This window comes from Habropoda laboriosa, unplaced genomic scaffold (genome assembly GCF_001263275.1).
Source record: "Habropoda laboriosa isolate 0110345459 unplaced genomic scaffold, ASM126327v1 scaffold174, whole genome shotgun sequence".
Classification (NCBI taxonomy): domain Eukaryota; kingdom Metazoa; phylum Arthropoda; class Insecta; order Hymenoptera; family Apidae; genus Habropoda; species Habropoda laboriosa.
The window spans coordinates 39,497-50,153 of record NW_017100274.1 but is presented as its reverse complement, the minus strand read 5'-3'; the positions used below and the strand labels follow the sequence as shown (position 1 = coordinate 50,153).

At 40.7% G+C, this 10,657-nt stretch overlaps 1 protein-coding gene across 1 annotated transcript; it reads right to left on the bottom strand.

Moving 5' to 3' along the window:
- Positions 1-681: 681 nt before the first annotated feature.
- Positions 682-8,624, bottom strand: LOC108573534. Its single transcript, XM_017935997.1, has 4 exons — positions 8,309-8,624; positions 6,983-7,194; positions 1,675-2,009; positions 682-1,055 (listed from the first exon to the last, which is right to left on the bottom strand). Exons 1-4 carry the CDS (start codon positions 8,622-8,624, stop codon positions 926-928), a joined length of 993 nt encoding a protein of 330 aa, XP_017791486.1. The 3' UTR covers positions 682-925.
- Between the last annotated feature and the right edge of the window lie 2,033 nt (positions 8,625-10,657).

Here is a 10,657-nt window from a genome sequence, read left to right as displayed (position 1 = left end):
CGACCTCACTGTATCGCTTCCACCGACTATACCCCTCTTTTCCCTGTACCGTACGCCAACTTCTCAGCCCTGCACGCTACATGTATGTACTTGTGGCTGCGTGAGTAACGAATTGTCATTTCAAGTAGTTTCATCCCCAATTCGATTCCGCGTATATTATATTACCTTCGAATAAAAAGTTTTCGAGCGTTGCGGAACAGTTTTGAGGGGAATAGCGGCATTCGTCGTTCGGTTTTATCCTTCCGAGGAAAGATTTTCGCGAACAAAACGCAGAACTCAGCCATTTTACGAAATGTCTTTTGAATCCCCCTCGAAGTGTATTACGTTTGAAGTAGCTCGACCGAAGTTCGGGAAATGTTCCGAATTTCAGCGAGAGAGGACTGCCGTCTCGTCACTGTTTAAGGAATCTCGAAAGTTTCGCATCGTGTTTCTAGGATTTTTCGAAAATTCTCCAAGTCTTCCACGCGCGGTTTCAGTGGAAACTTTCGAAAAGCTCGCGGAATCCTTGGGCGACTTCTGGTCGTCTGCGAAGTTTCCAAACTGCCTGACCGAGCCTTAAAAATCTCCAAACTTTCGAAATCCCCTTTCCTCGCTCGCCGACGCCCAACGATTCGTTTTCCCCGGGAAGTCGAACGAGAAGTTACACTTAATTATCGGTCGTTTCACGGTAGTAGCGGTTGGTGCTCGTTCGAAACTTTCACGTTCTAATTCTACCTTGGGATAGGAATAGTGGCAAGGAGAGAGGTGACGAGGGGAGGTGAGATCGATTATATGAAAGTAGATCGGGATGGGGGGATTTGTCGTCGGAGCTTTTGACGGGCTTCGTTGCATCCACGATGAAATTCTTCCGTTCGCTCGTGAAAAGAGCCTCGAACGAGATTTCTCTGAATCTTCGGAATGCTTTGTATCCATGTATCGAAAGGCTTTACATCAGGCTGCACAGGGCTATCCCGTTGTCGAACGCTGATTGGAGGGCGGTCGTCTCCATGCAAAATGCACCGTCCTCGTACATCGTAGCGATTCTTTGCTGCTGCACGCGACTCTCACTTTGAGATCTGAAATTTTACATACAAAGTTCAATTTTTTTAAACGACTCTCTTAAATACGTTACCAGGGGAACTTTTATAGTTGCCTCGCGTTCACCTCGTTTGCCAAGAATCTTTCTTTTTCTTCCTCTCTCGGAGGATAACTTTAATCCGTCGCCATCTGCGCGAATTACGTTTCACGTGTTTAACGCGTTTATCTAGAATAGTTAAAGCAGCGATTCGGAATTTTATCGAGCCTTTTCGAAGCGCCAGAGATAATTGAATAACTTTCAAACGAGACTCGGAGTAGGGGAGAGGGCCGGTATTATAACTTCCAGTGAGATTAACTCGAGATTAAACTGTCCCCTCTCCCCATCCCGTTTCACTATTTTCGAACTCCTCGAAATTTTCCTCGAAGCAAGACGAATTCGGTAATAAAACGAGATTCGATCTGCACTCTCTCTATCAGAGAAAGAGAAAAAAAAAGACGCTCGCTACTTGGATTTCTATCTCGAATGAAATTCACATTATGTACAATGTCTCAGGGGTGTCGTAGACACGTGGTCGTCCGAAAAGACCGTGTCTGAATTATTTCGTCACATTTCCCTCCTTTTTTCTCCACTTTCGCCTCGCCTCGACGAGAACTCACCTGGGAGGCATTGCTCGTACACGTTGCTGCGTCCTCACTTGCTCCCTGGACATTTGCTGGTTCGAGAGATAGTTGTTGTCTCGCAGAACGGCCCCCTGATGATGGTGGTGATGGCCAATGGACCTCTCGTTGTTCTGAGTAATCGACAACTGCGCCAGATACTCCCTGAGTTCTGGTTGATTCGCGAGAAATTCGCGGCGCGTTTGCACGTTCGGCGCCGCGGCCGTTGTCGTCGTTGTCGTCGAGTCGGACCACGGCGGGGGCGGTGTACGAGATCGCGAGATCATGGCGTACTTGTGACACAGGTACTCCTCGTAGGTGGGCGGCAATCCGGACTGAAACAACGGTGTTTCATGATTCGACTTTACGATTGATTTTTACCGACTTTTTTTTATTCCAGAAAACATTTTTCCTCGTATTCTTTTCATTCTCCTCGATTTACCAAGCTCCCCTTTCTTTTCGAATTTACGACGACGATTTATGGGGTTTTTTTCTTTTTTTTTAGGATGACGAATTTTTTTTTTACCATATTTCCCTTTTCAATTTGTCTTCATGAATTTTGTAAATGGTGTTTTCCTAACTTTTTTTTTCATTATCCAAGGTGAAAAATGAGTAGGAGAAATTTTTCAATTAATTAAATTCTTTTTCTTGAACTTTAACAAGCGTACACAGTGATTTCGGGAGTTTTTATTCTGGAAATTCTCACTCGTCTGATTATCGAGAGAATTCGTTAACAATGCAGGGGAGATGGGAAGGCATTCGGCATTAATTGTAAATTGTTTCCGTGTAATTGTCGAATATCTCCATCGTGAGGAGTTGTGGGAGAGAGAGAGAGAGGGATTATATCGAAATTCAGCGAGAATGCAACCACAGAGAATGGTTCTCTCTGTATATTACAACTTCTCGCTTTGGGAATATGGGCGGGGAGAGTGTTGTTACACAACTGAGTACCTGATTTTGTTGTTTGTAGAAGGGAAAATTCGACGCGGGGAAATATTGCTTTAATCTCGTTTCAGAAATTGACGATCGTTTTTCAGCGACAAGAACAACTCCGTGGAGAATTAGGAAACAAGGGAGAAGAAGCTCCTGTAATATATCAGAATGAAGTGTTGTGTTCACAGAAAGTGTCGGGATTCATTTTGTAAAATCCTAATCATTTCTGCGTGTAATTGACATTTAAACGAGCAAGAGCAATTTGTAGAATTAATTCTAAGAAGAAAAATTTGTTTATGTAGTCAAGGATGGAACTCGGGCCAGCAGCTTGAGAGAACAAGAGTGCTACTCACTTGGCTACCGAACCACTGCGTCAGTCATGTCTTACGTAGAGTACATATCGCACTTGAAGTTACTTTCACAAAAGTTCTTAACCAAATCGCGATATTTTACACTGCCCTACAAAATTCAACTCAATTTTCTACACTTTTTATCCGACGAAACAATCGGAAAACAATCTTTCAGCGAGTTTCACTAATCAATAACCGACAATGAATTTTCATCGTACTTTCGACGAGAACAACTTTTTTCCATAATATTATCGGAAACAACTATTCTTCGTACAGTAACGATTATAATATTCACTTGTAATTTCCGATAACAATGAATTTACATATTAATTCGTAGAATGTATTCTTTTTTTTTTTTTACTGTAACACCGCTTTTCCTCCAACTCGCCACTTTCTTCACATAAATCCCTCGTTTCGCGAGTTTCTCATGCAACCTCCGGAGCAATTTCCACGCGGACTTAATTCACGGCTTGTCAAACGCAAGAAAGCCACGGGAACGGAAATGCCTGGGAAATGAAATCGGCCCCCGTGACAGCCTATAAAACGCGGGCAACGAGCTCAGCGAAACTCTGGTCGACGATCGTTCCTGGCCAGGACTTTCAAGTGGGTCGCAGACGAGAGTGTTTTTCGCACAGTGTGGTTGCGACGTGGCACGAAAATTTATGTGTCGCCCGGCGCCGCGGAACTATGCGGCCGAAATGGCCAGCAGTTGAATGGTTCTCGAGTTAAGGAGCGTTCGTTCCAAGATTTTTCCTGTTGTTCTCTGTTCCAAACCCCCTTCATCTTCCTTTTTCCCCCTTTCACCCCTCCTTTTCATGGAAAACGATCGTGATCGTTACGAGGGAATCTTTTTGCTCTCTTTTCCAAGCCAATTCTCCACGTACCAACCGAGTGAGTTAGGTTTTTGCTTCGCTCAGTTCGTTTCTAGACGGCCTGAGAGGGTTGATTATTCGGATAATCGAATATTCAGCAAACGAGACTCGAGCCAGCGGAGTGGATTGAGCGTTTTGAATATTCAAGCATTAATTTCCATGTCACCGGATTATGTACGCGTCTACGGTTTGCGGATACTCCTACACACGGGATTAAAAGTCGACCTTTTTCGGTGTGTTACAGTCACACTAGCGAATCATTCTCGTATAGTTCTGTTCCAGTTTCGAATTTGTTCGTTCCTTTTTTTTTTTTTTCGTCTTCTGTTAGTAAATTGGCGAGTGATCTGGGGAGCTGGCTAAAATCGCTGGAATATCGAGAGAGAGAGAGAGAGAAAAATATACTTCAGCGCAATCATCGAGGAATTAGGACGGCTTCGAGGTAGCCCCAGCATCGATTTTATGGATTGCACACTGGCCTGCGGTTGTTTTAATTCCGTACGTTGAACTTCGCGCGATGAAATAGTGTGGCCTGGTTTCTTCGATTTTGCTAACCGTTGGTTAAAGGGTTAGGTACTTATGTATATCTCGGAAAAATTTTGTTTGAGTTTGTGACTTTTTTTCGACGAAAGTAAGCGTAATGTGATCGTGAATTTTTCGTTAGTCGAAAGGTTGTGAATTTTGTTAATAAGCGTTGAGAAGTAACAATGGTACTGCTAGTTTTTCACAGTAACAGATATGAATTGTCGGCCAAAAATTTAGAAGCACTGTATAGTGTAAGGTAGAAGGTTTAGGTAAAAGTTTGAAAGAGAAAACGTTATAAATTTAACCCTCTGTAAAAAAAATGGTATTTACAGTTTATAAGTCTCACTTCATTTTTTTATTGTAATACTATTGCAATATCCTTACCAGCCAATTTCTTGACAATAATTATTAATTTCTGCTTCTCCCGTCAAAAAATGAAATTGTAACGATCCTTCTTATGAACGAGAGAAAATCGGAATATAGAGTATTAACTTCTGATAAGTCTCTCATTACCCAAACTCATCAAAACGTAAAGTAAAGTGCTGTAGATCCCTACAAAATTAACTTTGTATTCTGTCAAAAAATTGCTAGCAGGAATTGAACAGTGGGCTTCAACTTTTGAGAGGTAGAAAGGAACATTTAAAAATTTTCAAAGTACCGATTTCAATGTTACGAAAATATTCTACAGAAATTTGAATATTCTGCAAAGATCGTAATTCGACTCGTAGGTGCACGTGACTCCATAGATTGTGAAATTTCTTCGCGAAACGTTATAGAATGGAATATCCGCTTTCAGGTCGATTCTGCCATGCCTAATTAATAGCTTAAGCGTGCAATTAGCTGAACGTCAGTTCGTTTACAGGAGATCTATAGATGCACGGGTCGATGGTGGACCCGTTGTCTAACAAGTCGGACCGCGAACGACCTTTGCCTATCTAGTCTATCTGGTGTCTGACTAGGACAGGCCATTACTACTCGGTAGTTAAATTCTCATCGTCACGTTTGAATGGTGGATGGCTTCTAATTCCGCCGTTCACCCTATACATCCGTTCAATGGCAATTTCATGACACGTGTAACGATCGGTATACAAGCCCCATTGTACCCTTTTATGGGGGTTACCAATGGTGCACACTACTCAAGCAAACGTTTCGAACTGTTGCTATTCATTACGACGTATTTTACGTGGAAAAATTCTTCGAAGAGTCGTTCAATGTATTTCAGTGGAGGTATTTAATTTTGAATAAATAGAAAAATTCACCGAGTTATCCCTTTCGTTTCCTATTATTTTCACTAATGGCTCTCAGGATTTTCTTTCTTTCATTAGTGACTTTTCGAGATTCGAAACGAAACCATTTCTAATTTCTCACTCATTTGTAATAGAAGAATAAATTGTTTTCAATTGTATATTTGATAGTTATTTATGGATGTTTGTCATTTTGGAAAAGACAAGTTGAGCCTCAAAGAGTTGAGTATATGACATTTCCAACTTTTGCGAAGTAGGAAAATTACGGTATTCGTAATAATAGTAATCTAGTATCGGGGCCTCCATACCCAAAAATAGGAAACCGGCACGGGAGAATACAGAGGGAGTGGTTGGCGTAGCGCGCAAAGCCTCGGCTTGGTAAGCCGAAGGTCCCGGGTTCGATTCCCGTTGGGTCCCCCTCAATATTTTTCCCTAGGTTCCTACAAATGGGGGCTCGTCCGGAATGGAGGCATCTACGGCTGCACGAAGCCAGGCGCTGTGAGATGAAACATGTGAGAGGGTTTGCACGTCTCCCAAAAAGAGTTGAGAAGCAGAGTTTCGGCTGAGAGTGGCACTGTGTGAGGGAGTGTACCCGAAAGTGTTGAGTTGAGGAGTTGTGGTTGCACTGAGGACATTCGAGGGCGAATGTCAGTTCAGGGATGACCGAGTGTAGTATCGGGGCCTCTATACCCAAAAAATAAGAAACCTCGAAGGGAGAATAGAGAGAGAGTGGTTGGCGTAGCGCGCAAAGCCTCGACTTGCTAAGCCGAAGGTCCCGAGTTCGATTCCCGTTGGGTCCCTCAATATTTTTCCGTCGTCGGTTCCTACAGTAATAATAATAAAGTATTGCTAATTAAAGAGAAGTTACATCATAGAATTTTGCACAAAAGTATAGAAAGATTGCATGTTTTGGAGTGTATTTGGAAGCAACGAATGCTTGAAAAAGCTGACCAAATAATGGCTTTGTGCGTGGGCGTTGATTAACAACGATCGTTCCCCATTGTCTGGATGTATTGAAAGAAATAGGGGCTTATTTCTGTCAGCAATACTACCCTTATCTTTCGCCTGTCACGAAAATAACGTATTGCCATTGATATTCGTCGTATATTCATAATTAACTCCTTATCGTAAAGCATATTAATTACACCAGTTTCCCTCATCTGTTAATTGTATTCTCTCGAAAATGAAATTTTTAATTATGTTCTTCCTCAAAATATTAAAACTTGTTCAAAGTTCAATGTATCGATGAAAATTCTACGTTCCACTGAAAACAAAAAACGGAACGAGTTAATTGTAAAGGAAGTCGTCAGAGAGACTGATTACACTCGTCGTGTTTTCCCGTTCGAAAATCTATTTCCTGACCGTGGGGCTAATAATAATCACTTACCTGCCACGTTTTCGAGATCGCTACGTCGTAGGTGGGCGGCGGCGATACCATAGAAGGAATGGTGTAAACGGGTTGCGATCTACTTTGCGCGTTTAATTGACTATTTCCGGTTTCGTTAGCGCTCGCGTTCGGCGTGTCTGGAATGGTGGAGTATAGCGACTCCGGTATAGCGTTCTCGCGAATTCCGCCACCCAGTATGCTCGAGCCAGATTCTGCACAACGAAATATCAAACAATTGGGAAAAATTCCAAGCAAATACAAAAAGAAAACTGCTGAATTTCATATGTAGAACTTTCTCTGATATTTTTGAAAATCTTGCTTGGGGCAATTCGAGAACTAGGGCTGTGAAACTTCGAACGGTCGAAATAATTTGGATAATTTCGAGTACGAATTTTTTATTCGAATAATTCGAGTGTTCGAATTATCTGAATATTCGGGTTTCCGTAACAGCCCTGCTACGAACACTGAACTGTATTTGATATTTTACAGTTGAGATTGTGGAAGAATTATGATTACTGGGATTGTTTTAATATTTGAAGATTTCCATAGCAAATTTTTTTTCCATATAGGTGTCCAATTTTGTAATTTTAAAAATATAGAAAATTAATTGGACGAGTCAAATTTCGTCTCTGTGAAAGTATACCAACAAGGAACATTACATCCAATAGGCTTTTAATTCTCTATCGTTCTCACTCCTTAACCCCTTGACATATAAAGATATCTGGGATACGTCATTTGTTTATTATGTTATTGTAAACACTGTCGTCTCTGAGACGTCGAGAATTTTACGTCGATTAAATTCGCTTTCAGTGTGCTTATGAAGAAAATGTGACAGAAGTATTATTACATATTTTCAGTGTGAACATTAGGAATAATAATCCCAAAGCAACACCCTGTCTGTTCAAAGAATAATATAGGAAGTGAAATAACTTGGTAATATAAAAAGTGTCGAATACTTCTACATTTACCAGAATGTTTTGAACAGTTTCATACTCCACAGGACTATTAAATGCTTCTTTAATTTATTACTCAATTATTGTTTATCAATATTGTCTTACGATATCTCGCGAAGTAACGCAACGAGTTTCATTTTATTTATATGTCAAAAGATTAAATATAAATAACCAGCGATAAAAGAAAACACGTGTCGAACATTTTCGATTTCTCTGACTGTATCGAAAGTTTCAGCATGTCACAGTTAGATGAGATGTTCCTTGTAAACATTGGAACGACAAACAATTCGAAAATTGTTCCCATAACTTAAACGTTGGCCTTCATTTCAGACAGTTTGAAGGACCGAACATTTTGGCCCATGTCATCACTAACCTATATAAGTATAGTGTGACTCCGCCCTGTCTGCGCTTCGAGTCCTCCTAGAGTGATTCAGTCGTTTCTCGTGTTTGCTGCTCTTTATAACTGGTCTGGCTTGTTCCGCCACAGAGCTGCTGCTTCCTGTTTCGGAAGTTCTGCTCTTCCCGCGGGCGTCGTCTTGCTGCTTCTTGGCAGACCGCCCGTCCGACTTGCCGCCCTTCGATTTCGATATCCTGATCGTCACCTTCCTCGGGGACAGACCGCCATTTCGTGATTTTGGCAGGTCCACCACCACCCCGCAGCCGCATACTGGCGCATTTTCGTTAGGCATTCTGTAATTAGATCATTTCAGTTTTCATTATTTTCTGCAGCTTCTTGACAGACAGCTGTATATAGGGAGATTCCATTTCTTTGTTTACGTGTTTATTTAGGAAATACTAAAAACTGTAATATTTGGAAATACAAGAGAAATTTTGCAAAAAGGCATTTTATTAATAACTGAATGTATAAATTTATTGATAGCTGAATATCGAAAGTTACTAATACTTGAATATCTAAAGGAGGATGTTAAAAAATGGTCAATTTTTGCATACGGCTGGAATGAAAAATTTTTTACAGCAAGATTCTACGCATCCTAAGGAACAAAAAATGTAATTGTCATTTTTCCAGGAAATGATGGGAAAGTTATGAAAAATGCGGTTCAAGATAAGAGTATGACCATACTTATAACTTATATTCCGTCTCGTTTTCTTCGGACGATGGTCTGTTCGTAAATTAACCACTTAGAAACTCATATTGAGTATTATTTATAAATTTTGATTAAACAGACACACGACCTTCCATGAAAGGAAATGACTTTGTTGGCAGCTCGTTGAACTCGTCTTAACATACACTATCATATTATGTATAAAAAAAGTATAGCATTCCATTTAAAAAAATTAAACTGACTTTGAAATCTCCCCCATCATACCAGGTAGAAAGAAAAATATTTACACCACATAACGTACCCCTTCATACCAAACAACATTTGTTAAAACACTTTTTTCCTAACATCACTTCCTTAAAAGATATTTTACTGTATTGAGATAAAACAGATACCCTCTTTTTACATCGTGAATTATTTTAACAGTTGCAGTTTGGTCTTTTTATTTTTTAAATTCGCAGTATTACGGTAAATAGACTGTGTGTTTTGATGGAAATGTTAATTGAAGATTTTACAATCGCTACAGTCGATCATGAACGCTTTGTGAACGCAGCACTTTTATATTTTTGTGGAACATAGGAACTCGTTGTGCCTTACTTCTTTGTGTTATTATAAATACACAATACAATGGAAGCATAAATAGTGAATATACTGGTAAATCACACTAAGTCCCAAAATAATCGTTTTTATTTTACGGTGAAAAAACATAAAAATCACTCCTTTATACTTTATCTTTCGTATTCCACAACACTGATTTTTCTTCATAGAGAGTGATTAAATCAGTGATTTCATGTCTCCACTAATTTTTTTTCCTGACTTTTTTTACTCGCACGAGAGTTCTGTCAAGAATACGAAACTGCTTGGTGTTTGCAAAGCAACTATTTATTCGAGTCGTAACTCTCACAGAGTTGAGCGATGCTCTCAGACGCAGTGCCCACTCGCGAGCAACTCGCTATAATTTTACTTTTAAAAGGACAGTGTAACGATTTGAATTTAAAAAGGGCGCGTCTTTTTACCGTGATCGGCGTGCGTCCGCCGAGCGGCGTTGGGAGCGGCGATCGCGCATGCGTCGAGCGAAAAAAAGTATGGCGTATTGTATTGTATTAAGACCACGTGCGTGACGTTTGTTCTCAATTTTTCCCATAAAAGTAATATAAAATCAGAAAATTCTTTTCCTGCTAACTCTTTTCTGTGCGCGAATAGCTTTATGTTTGGCTCGATGTACATACAGCGACCCAGGCTCGCGTTTCTTATGTTTTTCTTGAAAAAGATATCACGAGTCTCTCGCAATGTTATGAGACAAAAGGGTGACTCAGTCCCGATGTTTCTTGCTAGACTAGCTGCGTGCAAACAGCGAGCCTCGCGCAATGTTATGGTATGTGAAGTTAACCAGGCTCAAGCATACATACTTGAGGGTTACTCACACGCCTAGGATTTTTCCCAGAATGCTGCGTGCCAGGGAGCAGACATCGGGCAAATCGTCACGTACGCAGTTGCTGTCTAGACGCCTACCGGACGAGTGCGTCGACGAACGACGTTTGTACCGTGCTATCATAGGCTTGTAGAAAATTCAGTGCGCCTTCGAATAAAGCGGTTTCGATTGTGCGTGGATTTCGAATCAATTTACGTACTTAGCATATTCGTTCGTGTGAATTAAGTGC